The sequence below is a fragment of the Sebastes umbrosus genome, chromosome 8 (genome assembly GCF_015220745.1).
Source record: "Sebastes umbrosus isolate fSebUmb1 chromosome 8, fSebUmb1.pri, whole genome shotgun sequence".
Taxonomy (NCBI): domain Eukaryota; kingdom Metazoa; phylum Chordata; class Actinopteri; order Perciformes; family Sebastidae; genus Sebastes; species Sebastes umbrosus.
The window spans coordinates 3,191,336-3,209,327 of record NC_051276.1 but is presented as its reverse complement, the minus strand read 5'-3'; the positions used below and the strand labels follow the sequence as shown (position 1 = coordinate 3,209,327).

At 38.8% G+C, this 17,992-nt stretch overlaps 1 protein-coding gene and 1 long non-coding RNA gene across 18 annotated transcripts in view; one reads left to right on the top strand and one right to left on the bottom strand.

Moving 5' to 3' along the window:
• The first annotated feature begins 965 nt into the window (after nucleotides 1–965).
• susd1 (sushi domain containing 1) overlaps nucleotides 966–17,992 on the top strand; it is a 22,549-nt gene continuing 5,522 nt past the window's right edge. For 2 of the 16 annotated variants that reach the window (XR_005207760.1, XM_037776744.1), the window contains exons 1-16: nucleotides 966–1,423; nucleotides 1,555–1,695; nucleotides 2,938–3,093; nucleotides 4,235–4,387; nucleotides 4,665–4,844; nucleotides 6,474–6,968; nucleotides 8,527–8,706; nucleotides 8,805–8,984; nucleotides 9,211–9,390; nucleotides 10,684–10,863; nucleotides 11,352–11,516; nucleotides 12,956–13,135; nucleotides 13,250–13,429; nucleotides 13,681–13,860; nucleotides 15,158–15,337; nucleotides 15,817–15,981. Coding sequence is in view for 15 of the 16 variants with exons in the window: in XM_037776744.1 (XP_037632672.1) it covers nucleotides 1,369–1,423; nucleotides 1,555–1,695; nucleotides 2,938–3,093; nucleotides 4,235–4,387; nucleotides 4,665–4,844; nucleotides 6,474–6,968; nucleotides 8,527–8,706; nucleotides 8,805–8,984; nucleotides 9,211–9,390; nucleotides 10,684–10,863; nucleotides 11,352–11,516; nucleotides 12,956–13,135; nucleotides 13,250–13,429; nucleotides 13,681–13,860; nucleotides 15,158–15,337; nucleotides 15,817–15,981 (2,950 nt within the window). In the remaining variant the exon portion in view is untranslated. The remainder of the gene's footprint in view (nucleotides 1,424–1,554; nucleotides 1,696–2,937; nucleotides 3,094–4,234; nucleotides 4,388–4,664; nucleotides 4,845–6,473; nucleotides 6,969–8,526; nucleotides 8,707–8,804; nucleotides 8,985–9,210; nucleotides 9,391–10,683; nucleotides 10,864–11,351; nucleotides 11,517–12,955; nucleotides 13,136–13,249; nucleotides 13,430–13,680; nucleotides 13,861–15,157; nucleotides 15,338–15,816; nucleotides 15,982–17,992) is intronic. The other 14 variants (XM_037776742.1, XM_037776745.1, XM_037776743.1 and 11 more) reach the window with 13 other exon arrangements.
• LOC119492385 overlaps nucleotides 3,407–17,992 on the bottom strand; it is a 23,457-nt gene continuing 8,871 nt past the window's right edge. For both annotated transcript variants that reach the window (XR_005207764.1, XR_005207765.1), the window contains exons 3-4: nucleotides 4,687–4,836; nucleotides 3,407–4,379 (exon numbers count right to left, since the gene is read on the bottom strand). This is a non-coding gene — a long non-coding RNA (uncharacterized LOC119492385). The remainder of the gene's footprint in view (nucleotides 4,380–4,686; nucleotides 4,837–17,992) is intronic.

Below are 17,992 nucleotides of genomic sequence, written 5' to 3'. Positions count from 1 at the left end.
GAGCTAGTGGTTTCGCGGTTTCCTATTGAACAGGGTAATTAGCAAGAATAACAATAGACACCAAGTGACAAAGAAAATCCAGTAGAAAAGAAGTACACTACTGCCCAGCAGTTTCACTAGTGAGGGATTTCTCGAACTAAAGCCCCGTTTCCACCGCAGGAAGAACCTTTTGAGGAACTGGGTCCAGGGACCAGGATCTAAATTAAGTTCCAGGGGCATTTTATGGGGACTTTTACCCCCTAAAAAGGGCCTTTTTTTCAGCGTGTTTTGTAGATGAAACAGGCGGACACACTGAACTGCAGGCTGCAGAGTGTGTTTACTGCTGTGACCACCAGCACTGCGGTGGAAATGCAGACAACAGTGGGCTGAAGGAACCTTTTAGTTCCTTGAAAAGTAGTTTGGTGGAAACCCACCGAAATACCACAGCAATGAGCATTTAGCCCCAAAGCTGACAACAAGATTGAAAATATGGTCAATAACCTTAGCTTCCAGCTGACAAGTTGTATTTGCACTGCATAATGTCCAGTTCTAGTCAGATTTGGGCCCACACAAGGACATACTGTTCAGGCAGTTTTGGTGAGGGACAGACTGGGGTTAATCAGTCCAGTCCAGCAGGCACTGGTGTGAAGCGGTAGCTTGTTGGTTTGAGTGACAGCGATACCCCACTGAGGACCATGCTGGGCTGAAAGATAGCAGCTCACCACACTTATCTCCCCCTCCCACAGCACGCCAACTGACACCCCCTCAGCACTTACCACAGTGGTACTACTGTGGCAGGTCGAGGAGGGATGTCGGTTCCACTGACTTCAAACACCAACATCAACATTTGTGGATTATAATAAAAAAAAAATTAATTGAGTCAAGTTTAATTGAATAAGGGTTCATTTAAATATATTGGACAAAGGGTAAGGGTGCACCATGATATCCATAAAATGTTTGGTCTACTTATATTTCATAAGTCATTACTATTAACTTGTACATTTTTGTACACATGTAGTAATGATGTGGTTAATGTGCCAACAGGTTCGTTACAGGCCAAATATAGCCGTTATCAGCCACCGCAGCATGAGTGTGCAGTTCACCAGAGTGAGCGCTGAGCGTATCAACACATGTGAAGTGTAACTGAATGTGTCAGGGACAGATGACAGATGAAGCCACAAAAAACCACAAGCTGCAAGAAGACCATTGAGAAAAGGAGCTATTTCCTCAGAGTGACCTCAGCTGCCCCACTCACCACGTCCTCTCAATCCTGATTATCAAATCCGCTCATATCTCGGTCCACAAGACGGAAGTAAAAAAAAAATGAAACAAAGAAGATGGGGATGAGGACGTTGAGTGTCTGAGAGTCTCTTCACTTCACCAGAGAGGATGGACGAGAGACACAGAGCAATGTTGGTGTTTTTTTTGCTCTGTTTCATTGGAGGTGAGAATAGTGACAACTTTTTGTCTCCTATTGGTGATATATAATTAATTCTATTTGTAAAATCTTTCACTGGAGAAGGGGTGAAAACCTTCAGAGATACTGACTGATGGATGTTCTCTCTATCCCCTCAGATATGCCAGCAGAAGGCCACAGTCTGGACGTGTGTGCCACCTGCCACGCTAACGCCACATGTGATGACAAGTTAGACGGCTCTGGCAAAGTTTGTAACTGCAAGTACGGCTTTGTTGGAAACGGAAGAACCTTCTGTCAAGGTAGGAAAGAGCAGGTGATTTATACACTAAAGAAAATATACTTAATAATATTACTTTACATTTCTGCCACGTGATGCCCCTTACTGTTACACGCTGGTCCTTTAAAGGAGGCATTACTGTGTTTGCTATGTTAGTTTAGCTCTAAGCTGTTCATTAACACTAAACACAAAGTACAGCTGAGGTGATGGGAATGCCATTGGTTTAATATCTAATCATAAACAAAAATATTGGACAAATTAAAAATGTTAACCTTCAGTGGATCACTGAATTCAGTAGGATTCATCCTCTGGGGATCATGAATGTCTGGGTAACACTTTATAATAACCATCATTTATAAATGGTAAATTTATAGTTAATTAAACTTAGTTAATAGTTATTTTACTGTTAACAAACAATGGAATGATAATTAATAATGTTTACTAATTATTAGTAATGCTATCATTTCTGTTATTTCAAGTTTATTGTTGCACACGTTATGACATTTTAAATACTACATATATAGTATCTGTTAATAATTCTATTTGAAAACCTTAAAGAAATTATTTGTAAAACATCTTTAAACATTAGATATTTGTAACACTTTGTTAATTATTAATAATTGGTTTGTAAACTGCCTATACACATTATTTGGATGGCTTTTATGAAGTTAAAACTGATGATTATAATACCTTGTTAAATGATTACTAAATACTTTGTAAAACATCTACTAACATTATTTAGATAGATAGTTTATATTTTGTTAATGGTTAGTAATTGGTTTGTGGTCCATCTGTCTATGTAATGTTTATAGATGTTTACAAACAACTTCTTAAAGGTTTACAAATCATTTGGTTATCACTAAGAAATACTTAATATAGTATATACAATGTTATAATGTGTGCAACAATAAACTGCTAATAAATAGTTTACCAATGTAATCAGAATGTAATTGTTATCGTCTCTTATCAGCTATGATACAATATATCATTTCTAAACTAATTATTTCATATTACTCAAATAAAATAACGTAAATTATAGCAGTACTAATAATAAATAAACATTATTAATTATCATCTTGTTGTTTACTAAACTAAGTTTAATTAACTATCAATTTACTATTTATGAATGATGATTATTATAAAGTGTTACTGAAACTAATAACATTAATGATTTCAACTCCTTCTCTTCAATATTTAAGTGCAATAAATTATATATAGTTATTATATATTATATAATTATATAATAAATATTTTCTTCTTCCAGACAAAGATGAGTGTCAGATAGGAGCCAGTAGGATCTGTGGGCATCACACCACCTGCCACAACACATACGGCAGCTACTACTGTAAATGCCTGTCCGGCTACAGCCCGTCTAACAACATGGACGTCTTCATCCCAAATGATGGAACCCACTGCCAGGGTGAGTTTACACTGGACCTGGCTCTTTCTTTCTTTCTTTTTTTTTACAGCACTGGTAAAGGCATAACACAACAGAAAAGAGATATACAGTATAATCTATTTCACAGTTGTACTTTTAAATGGATACATTTAAATACACAAAGCTATTAATGTATTCCAGCTGATAGCTGGGTGATATTTGTGATATAAATCATTTTATATTTTATATATATATTATATATATTTTTATTAGATAGGCTATATAGAAAAATATAATAATAACCTATAATAAAAACATCATTGTCAGTAAGGCAGTGATTTAAATTCATTGATACACATTTTTGGTCTTTTTTTTAATGATTAGATGAGTTGAGTCAGTAGCCTAATATTGTGCATCATCATTACAGTCTCCTATATCATTTATAACATATTTTCATTATAGTGTTCATAGCAGAGCCGATTGACAAAACTTTGATGAACTTTAAGGTATCTGAATCTCTCGACGGTAAAATACATAGAAAACACTTTAGACTTAAAGTGTTCAAATCTCACATTTTCCATGATAGAAGTTAGTTTGTGTCGCTCATGTCTGGCTGTTATCTGGACCGTTTGAGGGCTTGTTTATGTTTAAATTATGATCTTGTAGAAATGATGCACCTGGAGACAAACCATAGCAACCATGGAATCCTTGACGGCCCATTTTGTTCACATCTGTTTTCACAGTCACATCTCACATCTGTAATCTCAAATTTTGTCAATCAGCCTGAGATCAAGTCCGAATATAACTACAGATCTGACTGCGTCCTCAATCACAGCTCTACATAACATCAATTTAACTACAAACAAACAAACAAAAACTATCATCACTGACAGCATATTTGGATTGTTATTACAATATTTTAAGTCAAAACCCAGTTATCAAAACAATGTGCAAAGCTCCAGCCAAACTGAGGACTGTTAAAGTGCTGAACTTATTAGGCTACGTACAAATTCAAAATTCCAATTCACCGATATATATATAACCAAAACTGTCCCACATAAGAGATTAAAGAATGTTGACTAACAATGACAAATGACAAGATACATTTTTTCGACCTTTACCTGTAAATCGAGCCTTACATTATAATTTTATTTCATATGCTCATTTACCATTGGTTGTGCAGACGTTGATGAGTGCAGGATGACAGGGCTGTGTGGAGAGGGAGGTCAATGCAGGAATCTTGAGGGCAGTGTTGACTGCAGCTGCCGGCTGGGATATCAAGTCCACAACGGAGCGGAGCCCTTCCACCCTTACGAGGACAGAGCTTCCTGCAAAGGTAAAACTGCAATTTGGGGATTTGGATAAGCATAGTGACAGTTATGTTTTTACATGTTGTCACTTTTCCAGCACGAATATTAATATACTAGAACCTACGTAGAATTACTGTACAGTTTAACCTAGTTCCTCCTTTTAGATATAATGTCATTACCCCTCAGTTTGGTGCTGGCTGGTATAATAGTGGTGTTGCCTGCTGAATGTGAAATCCATGAAGATGGTCAGTGGGCCAACAGCTGGATCTAAACTTGAGTTTTGTATGTTCTTGTCCCACTCAGTGGTCGACTGTGGCCAGCGTACCTCAGTGGACGACACAGTGCTGCTGTCAGTCACAGGGACCACATACGGCAGTGTGGCCATGTTTGTTTGTGATGAAGGCCTTGTGTGGAGGAGCGGAGACAACAGCTCTGTGTGTGGAGCTGATGGACTGTGGAGAGGAGCCGACATGGTCTGTGAAGGTAACAAAACACACAAACATAGTCTGCCTTTCTCCACAGCTCTATAGCATTATATACAGCTATTCATGGTCATTCAGCATCAGCTCATTGCAACTCTGTACTTTGCTTTCTCTGCTCTTCATTCATGATCTCGAACAGTGGTTCCCAACCTGGGGTCCAAACCCCCCTTAGGGGGGCGCCAAAGATCACGAGGGAAGTATTTGTCTGCTCTGAGGTTGTCAAAATCAGATTTGCACATGTATAACTAAATCATAATTACACACTTACTGGATAGTCCATAGAAAAGTCTGTATATGAAACAATTTAAAAAGATATAATTTTCTGCTACTTAAAAGGTCACATTCTATTTCAAGCTGATATTTGTGCACAGTAACAGATTAAGATCAGGCTACATTAATATTATTAGTATTATACTATCTTTAGAATTAGATTTCAGTGGTGGCTGCGTAGGATTGTTTCCGACTCGTGTCATCCAAACATTTCCACACTCCAGAGCGTTTTAAAAGTCCAAAAGTCAACATTCATTAAAAAAAGATATTTGGAATAATTTCCAAAATTCACAACATGTTTTTATTTAACGAAATATTCTGCTTCAATCCATATTTGTTGGCATTTAGCCTTAAAAAACACTTCAAACATTTTCACATTTGATTCGTGTACATAGATTCATACATACACAACTTTCCCTTTTTCATCATGACGCACGACAACAACGTATATTTTGTGCGTTTTCCTACAAATGTCCAGCAACACGTGATGCACACAGTCTTTTCAAAATAAAACTACTTCGTTAGGTTTTTGGAAAAGATCGTCTTGGTTCGGCTTAGGCAACAAAGTACTTAGTTAAGAATGGAAATTCCATGACAAAAACGACTTAGCTTGCTTTAGGAAAAGATCGCGGTTTGGGTTAAAATAACTTTGGAAGTGCTGTAAGGTCGCCAGACTATCCCAGGGCTGACACATAGAGACAGACAACCATTCACGCTCACAGTCACACCTGCGGGACATTTAGAGTCAACAATGAACCTGCATGTCTTAAGACTGTGGAAGGAAACTGGAGTCCGTTCTGGGTTCTGTCCAGTTGCTTTAAATTAACTCCTCCACTTGTGTCATGTAAAACTAGAGGGTTCCTCTGCTTTAAGAAGACAAGGAGAGTACTCTTTTTTAAAATTATTATATTATGCGCTGAATTTATTACATTATTCAACTTTTGCTAAAATGTAATAATTTTCTCATAATGTAATAACTTATTACATTGTGAACAAAACTGTTATTTTATTACACTTAAATGATTACTTTATGCACAGTTATTACTTCATGAGTTGCTACAACAGCCAGTATGATATGAACGTGATAGTTACAGCAAGCAAAAACCTGTTTAATGCTCATATGGGCACCTGACCATTGTTTTAAGACTTGAAACATTCTGAACCTATCCTTTAAACTTTAAGTTATGGGGATGATAATATAATGAATCTCCCACTGATGACAGTGCAACTTTTTTGTAGTGAGTTTCTAACCAGTTTCAGGAGCACAGGGATCATGAAACTGATCAACCGGACAGAGTTCCTGTGAGATTTCCCAGTGAATACGGTTTCATGCAGCATGTCACTGCTTTGGCCCTCACAGAGGTTGACTGTGGCTCTCCCCCTGCCCTCCCTCACTCTCTTATGCTGTGGAATAAGAGCTCAAGGATGGGCACCGAGGTGCTTTATCAGTGTAACTCTGGATATCATAATGTTGGAAAGGGCAATGTTTCCATCTGTACTCCTGCTGGACAGTGGGAGAAACCGTCTGTGCTCTGTCAAGGTACACCGATATACAGTTTCTTCTTCTTTCTCTCTTTGCACTTTAACTTCCTGAGTCGAGTAAACCGAAAGGGAATTATTAATCTGAATCCTGGTGTTCATGTTACATGGTTGTGGTTCATGTTATTCCCTGTAGAGACCTTATGTGGAAGTCCTCCTATAATTGAATCCACTGAGCAGGTGTGGGACAGTAATTCAACCCCTGGCAGCACTGTGCTCTATGTTTGTAAAAAGGGCTTTTATAACAAAGGAGGACATAATGTCTCGATCTGTAATGAAGACGGTCAGTGGACCCCCACAACTCTGTTTTGTCGAGGTAATTCAAACTGACTGAAACCCCTGAAATGGTTCTTTTCAAATATGAAATGGAAGGAAATTATTTCTAGCATTTTCTGTCATGACTTGTGTATACCTAGGAACAAATACTTAACCCTCATGCATCACTAGGGACATTTTGGTATTTTTATTATTTTTTTCAATCATTTTGGTTGTGTTAATGCACATGGTATACATTTTGGCAAGGGTGTGAATTTTTTTTTTTTTCAAGTTTTGAAGTTCAATCTCAGCTCCTATAATAAGTCTATAATAAACTGTGTAGCCAAAATACAGACACTCCGACTCTCAAGGGCAAAAAATGTTTGATCCCACGGCCAATGCATTGAAATCAATGTTGTTGCTAATCATTGACATATCCCAGAATGTGAAAAAAAACCTTCCATTTTACACAGAAAATAATTTGAAAATAATAATAATATACATTTTTTTCATAACAGTGGTATTATGTAAACAAACTGGCATTTAAAGGGTTAAAATGAATTAATATTTGGTAGTTATGATCAGGACTGCTGTTTGTTACAGATTTAGAATTATATTAATATTAGGGCTGTCAATCGATTAAAATATTTAATCGCGATTAATCACTTGATTGTCCATAGTTAATCGCAATTAATCGCAAATTCATCGCAAATTCATCGCACATTGTTTAGGGAGATTTGTCAAGTATATACTGTAATACTCTTATCAAAATGGGAGTGAGAAAATATGCTGCTTTATGCAAATGTATGTATATATTTATTATTGGAAATCATTTAACAACACAAAACAATGACGAATATTGCCCAGAAACCCTCACAAGTACTGCATTTAGCATAAAACAATACGCTCAAATCATAACATGGCAAACTGCAGCCCAAAAGGCAACAACAGCTGTCGGTGTGTCAGTGTGCTGACTTGACTATGACTTGTCCCAAACTGCATGTTATTACCATAAAGTGGGCATGTCTGTAAAGGGGAGACTCGTGGGTACCCACAGAACCCATTTTCATTCACATATCTGGAGGTCAGAGGTCAAGGAACACCTTTGAAAATGGCCATGCCAGTTTTTCCTCAACAAAATGTAGCGTAAGTTTGGCCTCCTTAACAACAAGCTAGTATGACATGGTTGGTACCAATGGATTCCTTAGGTTTTTCTAGTTTCATATGATGTTGATATCTTCACTCATTAAGTGCGTTAAACAAATTGGTGGCGTTAAAGCTAATGTGTGTTAACTCATTATTATAACGTTAACTTTGACAGCCCTAATGTTCACATATCCTGGCTTATTAGTCTGCGCATGGCAACACAGTCCTGACCTGAGAAGAGCTAATCAACATAACTGAAAATCATCTGTGTGACTGTAGCATGGAATAGGTGTGCAGGGCAGAGATCCCTACGTGAACATACAGTAACCACCACTTTTGTCAAATTGCTAAGAATTCATTGGAATAAAACTTGTATTTCATGCAGTCAAAATTTATTAGTTTTTTTTTTTTTTTTTAAAATACATTTTGTAAACTCTGTATAACCCCTCTGTGTGCATCATTTCCTGTCCCAGAGATATTATGTGGAGATCCTCCTATACTGCCTCACACCGGGCAAGTGTGGAATGGCAGCTCCACTGCTGGAAGCACACTGACTTACTACTGTAAAATAGGGTTTTATCACAATGAAGGAAACAACATGTCATTGTGCACAATTAATGGTTACTGGACAAAACCAAACATCTCATGCAAAGGTAACAACCTAATTACGGTTGGCATTGTTTCCCATTGTTGTTGTCCAGAGTCAAATAATAACAGTTTTTCACTCAATGAAATATTTCCATCCTTGTAGAAGTTGACTGTGGTGAGCCCCCACCCATCCCTCATTCAGTCATACTGTGGGATAACATCTCCACTGTGGGCTCTCAGGTTGTTTATCAGTGTAACTCTGGATATGGCCGTGTTGGAGAGGGAAATGTCTCAGTTTGTACTGCCAGTGGAGAATGGGATGGAGCCTCTCTGCTCTGTCAAGGTGAAAATTAAATTAGTCCACACAACAGCGTATTAGGTTACCTGCCTACCTAAAAGTAATAATGCAATCCTCTCAAATGTCGTGCATCATAATTTGCATGCTGTAATTGAACCGTATGAATGTTACTCTCATCAGTCAAGATGTGTGAATTGTATATATAAACTTGCCTCATTGATTTTAACATCTAAACATCTACAATGACTTGCTATTTTTTTGTTTGTCGTAGAAATCAATTGTCAAGAGCCTGTTTTTAAACCTCATGCTAAAATGCTATGGGATGGCACATCACACATTGGCAGTGTGGTGCATTACCAATGTGAGGAAGGCTATTACACCGGGAGCCTGAGGAACTACTCAGTATGTGGAGAGAATGGACTGTGGGAGGATATTGATCTATGCTGTGAAGGTGCAATATTTGATGACAAATATATTGAGAAATTACTGTTTTAATTATTTCAGAATATTTGTAGCAATTTACACAAAATATTTAAAGGCACAGTGAGTAGGATTTGTCGGTTGCAGTTTGTAAACAACATTCAAAGTTAGCCCCTCTTCCTCGGCTTATCAAGGGGTTGAAAGCCTAACCCCAGGTTCACTCTCGTTTATTAATGAGCTTTGTCCGCTTGCTGCTTTACCTCGCTATATTTGTATTTTGTTTCGGCGCTGTTTCTGCCATTTTCGTAGCTTCCTCTAGGATGAGCGCCTATGATCAGGCACGGTTGACGCCCAGAAACATATCGAACACAAAATGAAAAGAAAAGAGAAAATACAGGCAGAGGGCAGGATCTCTGCTGATACAGACACCACCCCACACTTCTAGTGGGTCATAAAGGATTATTTGCATCAGTCTATACATTGTTTTTTTTAGGGAAAGTCCTACTCGTTGTGCCTTTAAAGCAATGGTTTGACATTTTGAGAAATACACTTATTTGCTTTCCTGCTGAGAGTTAGCTGAGCAGATCGATACCACTTTCATATCTCTCCGTTCAATATAAGGCTACAGCCAGCTGCCGATTAGCTTAGCTTAGCATAGAGAAAGGAAATTTTCCGTCATTAACAAAATCCACCTAGCAGCACCTTAAAAGCGAATGAACACGTTATATCTTGTTTGTTTAATTCACACAAAAACAAAGTGTAAAAACTGACACATTGTGGTTTTACAGCAGGAGACGTGCTGGACTATTTCTTGGCCTGGGGCAGTAACTTCATCGAGTCTACGCTGGTTGCCTGGCAACCGCATGGTGACAGTCACTGCACTGGGCAAAGAAATAGTACATTTGTTTCCTTTGGACAGGCCAGGCCATGCTAGCTGTTTCCCCCTGTTTCCAGCCTTTGTGCTAAGCTAAGCTAACTGGCTGCTAGCTGAAGCTTCATATTTACCGTAGAGCAAATAAGCAAATAAGCCTATTTCCCAAATTGTCAAACTCTTGCTTTAAAATATAAGTAATGGTATATTACTATGCTTTGTAAACAGTCAAGGTATGATGATGTAGTATGGTGCCAATTCTATACTTGCATACTCATATGAGGTATAAACATAGAATATATATAAAGAGAGTTTGCTACTTGTTCTCATTATGTACCATCTACAGCTGTCATGGAGGATTTGACTGTGCTATGTGTGTTTTTCTTTGTGACATATTGCATGCCTGTTAATAGCACACTAGTTTAGTCTGTGCTAATTCATGTCTGTGTGCAGAAGTAAGCTGTGGGCCCCCACTAACCCTCACCCATACTAACCTCCGGTGGGATGGCACCAGTAGACCGGGCAGCGTGGTGCTGTACGAGTGCACGGAGGGATTTTACCAGGAGAGGGAAACTAATATTTCGACATGTCTACTATCAGGACAGTGGGGGGAAGTGTCTGTAAAGTGCAAAGGTACAGTGATAATCTCTATACATGGAAATGCCCCTATTACACTGTGGAAGATTCACTATTTGTGATTTTTTCTTTTTTTCTTTTAACATGTCATTGATATATTTTTGTTGATGCTTTGATTTGAAGTGAATGCTCAGGATTATATTCAGTTGTGGTTAGAGGCTCCCTTGTATATTCCTGTTTGGGCTCTATGTTCTGTGCTTGTTGCAGATTTTGAGGTAAATTGGTGAAAAATCATATTTTGTAATTTTCACATAGTCCCGAGACACGCTGGTAATTTACATCCTTCTGTGATCAATCTGCTGCTGCCTGAATGTTGAGGAACAACATGTGACTTATTTGACTTCACTCAGCAATGGCTTTTACCACCTGATGACTCGGAACACAAACACATAATGTGTGGAATATACTGTATTATAATCATGCTAATAAGGACCTGCGATACTTGCAATCAATGAGCTAATCGATCAGTGTCATTGTTTTCTTAGCCAAATGTGGCCCGGCTCCTTTCCTCGCCAACTCAGAGGTGATGTGGCATAACAGGAGCGTGGTGATCCACCGCTGTGTGGATGGATATCACAGCTGGAGGGGCAGCAACGTCTCTGTGTGTGGCAGCTCTGGGGTGTGGCAGACAGCTACACTGAGATGCATAGGTGAGTAACAACATAACCCCACTAGGAACATCTGTAAATTGCAATGTTCATTAGGCCTCATGAAATAATAGCATCTGGATGGGTATGATGCGTGTATGATGTTACTGAAGATGTGTGTACCGTCACTCTCTTTATATATCTTACAGAAATAAAGCCACCTGTCAGTCACCTAGTTGTCCTCAATTTAATTATTTCAGAATATTTGTAGCATTTGCACAAAATATTTAAAGGCACAATGAGTAGGATTTTGTCGGTTGCAGTTTGTAAACAACATTCAAAGTTAGCCCCTCTTCCTCGGCTTATCAAGGGGTTGAAAGACAACCCCAGATTCACTCTCATTTTTTTTTCACAACAGTTGTATTATGCAATCAAACTGACATTTAAAGGGTTAAAATGAATGAATATTTGGTAGTTATGATCAGGACTGCTGTTTGTTAAAGATTTAGAATTATATTAATATTAGGGCTGTCAATCGATTAAAATATTTAATCGAGATTAATCGCATGATTGTCCATAGTTAATCGCAATTCATCGCAAATTCATCGCACATTGTTTAGGGAGATTTGTTAAGTATTTAATACTCTTATTAACATGGTAGTGGGCAAATATGCTGCTTTATGCAAATGTATGTATATATTTATTATTGGAAATCATTTAACAACACAAAACAATGACGAATATTGTCCAGAAACCCTCACAGGTACTGCATTTAGTATAAAACAATATGCTCAAATCATAACATGGCAAACTGCAGCCCAACAGGCGACAACAGCTGTCGGTGTGTCAGTGTGCTGACTTGACTATGACTTGCCCCAAAATTGCATGTTATTATCATAAAGTGGGCATGTCTGTAAAGGGGAGACTCGTGGGTACCCATAGAACCCATTTACATTCACATATCTGGAGGTCAGAGGTCAAGGGACCCCTTTGAAAATGGCCATGCCAGTTATTCCTCAACAAAATGTAGCGTAAGTTTGGCCTCCTTAACAACAAGCTAGTATGACATGGTTGGTACCGATGGATTCCTTAGGTTTTTCTAGTTTCATATGATGTTGATATCTTCACTCATTAAGTGCGTTAAACAAATTGGTGGCGTTAAAGCTAATGTGTGTTAACTCATTATTATAACGTTAACTTTGACAGCCCTAATGTTCACATATCCTGGCTAATTAGTCTGCGCATGGCAACTCAGTCCTGACCTGAGAAGAGCTAATCAACATAACTGAAAATCATCTGTGTGACTGTAGCATGGAATAGGTGTGCAGGGCAGAGATCCCTACGCGAACATACAGTAACCACCACTTTTGTCAAATTGCTAAGAATTCATTGGAATAAAACTTGTATTTCATGCAGTCAAAATGTATTAGTTTTTTGTTTTTTTTAAAATACATTTTGTAAACTATGTATAACCCCTCTGTGTGCATCATTTCCTGTCCCAGAGATATTATGTGGAGATCCTCCTATACTGCCTCACACCGGGCAAGTGTGGAATGGCAGCTCCACTGCTGGAAGCACACTGACTTACTACTGTAAAATAGGGTTTTATCACAATGAAGGAAATAACATGTCATTGTGCACAATTAATGGTTACTGGACAAAACCAAACATCTCATGCAAAGGTAACAACTTATTAAAATGTTGTTCATGCCGCGGTTGGCATTGTTTCCGATTGTTGTTGTCCAGAGTCAAATAATAAGTGTTTTTCACTCAATGAAATATTTCCATCCTTGTAGAAGTTGACTGTGGTGAGCCCCCACCCATCCCTCATTCAGTCATGCTTTGGGGTAACATCTCCACTGTGGGCTCTCAGGTTGTTTATCAGTGTAACTCTGGATATGGCCGTGTTGGAGAGGGAAATGTCTCAGTTTGTACTGCCAGTGGAGAATGGGATGGAGCCTCTCTGCTCTGTCAAGGTGATAATGACATTAGTCCACACAACAGCGTATTGGGTTACCTGCCTACCTAAAAGTAATAATGCAATCCTCTCAAATGTCGTACATAATAATTTGCGTGCTGTAACTGAACCGTATGAATGTTACTCTCATCAGTCAACTGCCATTTACAACCATTTATTCAAGATGTGTGAATTGTATATATAAACTTGTCTCATTGATTTTAACATTTCAACATCTACAATGACTTGCTGTTTTTTTGTTTGTCGTAGAAATCAATTGTCAAGAGCCTGTTTTTAAACCTCATGCTAAAATGCTATGGGATGGCACATCACACATTGGCAGTGTGGTGCATTACCAATGTGAGGAAGGCTATTACACCAGGAGCCTGAGGAACTACTCAGTATGTGGAGAGAATGGACTGTGGGAGGATATTGATCTATGCTGTGAAGGTGCAATATTTGATGACAAATATATTGAGAAATTACTGTTTTAATTATTTCAGAATATTTGTAGCAATTTACACAAAATATTTAAAGGCACAGTGAGTAGGATTTGTCGGTTGCAGTTTGTAAACAACATTCAAAGTTAGCCCCTCTTCCTCGGCTTATCAAGGGGTTGAAAGCCTAACCCCAGGTTCACTCTCGTTTTGAAATGAGCTTTGTCCGCTTGCTGCTTTACCTCGCCATATTTGCATTTTTTTTCGGCGCTGTGTCTGCCATTTTTGTAGCTTCCTCTAGGATGAGCGCCTATGATCAGGCAGGGTTGACGCCCCCAGAAACATATCAAACACAAAATGAAAAGAAAAGAGAAAATACAGGCAGAGGGCAGGATCTCTGCCGATACAGACACCACCCCACACTTCTAGTGGGTCATAAAGGATTTTTTGCATCAGTCTATACATTGTTTTTTTTAGGGAAAGTCCTACTTGTTGTGCCTCTAAAGCAATGGTTTGACATTTTGAGAAATACACTTATTTGCTTTCTTGCTGAGAGTTAGGTGAGCAGATCGATACCACTTTCATATTTCTCCGTTCAATATAAGGCTACAGCCAGCTGCCGATTAGCTTAGCTTAGCATAAAGAAAGGAAACTTTCCGTCCAACGGTGACAAAATCCACCTAGCAGCAGCTTAAAAGCGAATGAACACGTTATATCTTGTTTGTTTAATCCACACAAAAAACAAAGTGTAAAAACTGACACATTGTGGTTTTACAGCGGGAGACGTGCTGGACTATTTCTTGGCCTGGGGTAGTGACTGCCTCGAGTCTACGCTGGTTGCCTGGCAACCGCATGGTGACGGTCACTGCACTTGGGCTAAGAAATAGTACATTTGTTTCATTTGGACAGGCCAGGCCATGCTAGCTGTTTCCCCCTGTTTCCAGCCTTTTTTTGCTAAACTAAGCTAACTTGCTGCTAGTTGAAGCTTCATATTTACCGTAGAGCAAATAAGCAAATAAGCCTATTTCCCAAATTGTCAAACTCTTGCTTTAAAATATAAGTAATAGTATATTACTATGCTTTGTAAACAGTCAAGGTATGATGATGTAGTATGGTGCCAATTCTATACTTGCATACTCATATGAGGTATAAACATAGAATATATATAAAGAGAGTTTGCTACTTGTTCTCATTATGTACCATCTACATCTGTCATGGAGGATTTGACTGTGCTATGTGTGTTTTTCTTTGTGACATATTGCATGCCTGTTAATAGCACACAGTCTGTGCTAATTCATGTCTGTGTGCAGAAGTAAGCTGTGGGCCCCCACTAACCCTCCCCCATACTAACCTCCGGTGGGATGGCACCAGTAGACCGGGCAGTGTGGTGCTGTACGAGTGCACGGAGGGATTTTACCAGGAGAGGGAAACTAATATTTCCACATGTTTACTATCAGGACAGTGGGGGGAAGTGTCTGTAAAGTGCAAAGGTACAGTGATAATATCTATACATGGACATGCTCCTATTACACTCTGGAAGATTCACTATTTTTGATTTTTTTTTTCAACGTCATTGATATATTTTTGTTGATGCTTTGATTTGAAGTGAATGCTCAGGTTTATATTCAGTTGTGGTTATAGAGGCTCACTTGTATATTCCTGTTTGGGCTCTATGTTCTGTGCTTGTTGCAGATTTTGAGGTAAATTGGTGAATTATAATATTTTGTAACTTTCACAGTCCCGAGATATGATGGTAATTTACATCATTCTGTGATCAATCTGCTGCTGCCTGAATGTTGAGGAACAACATGTGATTTACTTGACTTCACTCAGCAATGGCTTTTTACCACCTGATGACTCGGAACACAAACACATAATGTGTGGAATATACTGTATTATAATCATGCTAATAAGGACCTGAAATACTTGCAATCAATGAGCTAACCGATCAGTGTTATTGTTTTCTTAGCCAAATGTGGCCCGGTTCCCTTCCTCGCCAACTCAGAGGTGATTTGGCATAACAGGAGCATGGTGATCCACCGCTGTGTGGATGGATATCACAGCTGGAGGGGCAGCAACGTCTCTGTGTGTGGCAGCTCTGGAGTGTGGCAGACAGCTACACTGAGATGCATAGGTGAGTAACAACATAACCCCACTAGGAACATCTGTAAATTGCAATGTTCATTAGGCCTCATGAAATAATAGCATCTGGATGGGTATGATGCGTGTATGATGTTACTGAAGATGTGTGTACCATCACTCTCTTTATATATCTTACAGAAATAAAGCCACCTGTCAGTCACCTAGTTGTCCTCAATTTAATTATTGAGCAGATCGATACCACTCTCATATCTGTCCGTTCAATATAAGGTTACAGCCAGCTGCCGATTAGCTTAGCTTAGCATAAAGAAAGGAAACTTTCCGTCCAACGGTAATAAAATCCACCTAACAGCACATTAAAAGCGAATGAACACGTTATATCTTGTTTGTTTAATCCATACAAAAAACAAAGTGTAAAAACTGATACATTGTTGGTTTTACAGCGGGAGACGTGTTGGACTATTTCTTGGCCTGGGGTAGTGACTGCCTCGAGTCTACGCTGGTTGCCTGGCAACCGCATGGTGACGGTCACTGCACTTGGCAAAAAAATAGTACATTTGTTTCATTTGGACAGGCCAGGCCATGCTAGCTGTTTCCCCCTGTTTCCAGCCTTTTTTTGCTAAACTAAGCTATCTGGCTGCTAGCTGAAGCTTCATATTTACCGTAGAGCAAATAAGCAAATAAGCCTATTTCCCAAATTGTCAAACTCTTGCTTTAAAATATAAGTAATAGTATATTACTATGCTTTGTAAACAGTCAAGGTATGATGATGTAGTATGGTGCCAATTCTATACTTGCATATTCATATGAGGTATAAACATAGAATATATACAGACGTAGGCAAAGTTGTTGGTACCCTTCCGATAAAGAGAGAAAAACCCACAATTGTCATTGAAATAACTTGAAACTGACAAAAGTAATAATAAATAAAAAAATACTGAAAATGAACTAATGAAAATCAGACATTGTTTTTGAATTGTGGTTCAACAGAATCATTTTAAAAAACAAACTAATGAAACTGACCTGGACAAAAATTATGGTACCCCTAGAAAAGATGTAAAATAATGTGACCATAGGGACATATTAAACTAAGGTGTGTCCTGTAAATAGCATCACAGGTATCTTCAAACTTTTAATCAGTCAGTCTGCCTATTTAAAGGGTGAAAAGTAGTCACTGTGCTGTTTGGTATCATGGTGTGTACCACACTGAACATGGACCACAGAAAGCTAAGGAGAGAGTTGTCTCAGGAGATCAGAAAGAACATTATAGACCTTCATGTTAAAGGTAAAGGCTATAAGACCATCTCCAAGCAGCTTGATGTTCCTGTGACTACAGCTGCACATATTATTCAGAAGTTTAAGGTCCACGGGACTGTAGCCAACCTCCCTGGACGTGGCCGCAAGAGGAAAATTGATGACAAATCGAAGAGACGGATAATACGAATGGTAACCAAAGAGCCCAGAACAACTTCCAAAGAGATTAGAGGTGAACTCCAAGGTCAAGGTACATCAGTGTCAGATCGCACCATCCGTCACTGTTTGAGCCAAAGTGGACTTAATGGAAGACAACCGAGGAGGACACCAAATCATAAAAAAGCGAGACTGGAATTTTCCAAAATGCATATTGACAAGCCACAAAGCTTCTGGGAGAATGTCCTTTGGACAGATGAGACAAAACTGGAGCTTTTTGGCAAGTCACATCAGCTCTATGTTCACAGACGCAAAAATGAAGCATCCAAAGAAAAGAACACTGTACCTAATGTGAAACATGGAGGAGGCTCGGTTATGTTCTGGGGCTGCTTTGTTGCATCTGGCACAGGGTGTCTTGAATCTGTGCAGGGTGCAATGAAATCTCAAGACTATCAAGGCATTCTGGAGCGAAATGTGCTGCCCAGTGTCAGAAAGCTTGGTCTCAGTTGCAGGTCATGGGTCCTCAAACAGGATAATGACCCAAAACACAGCTAAAAACACCCAAGAATGGCAAAGAACAAAACATTGGACTATTCTGAAGTGGCCTTCTATGAGCCCGGATCTAAATCCTATTG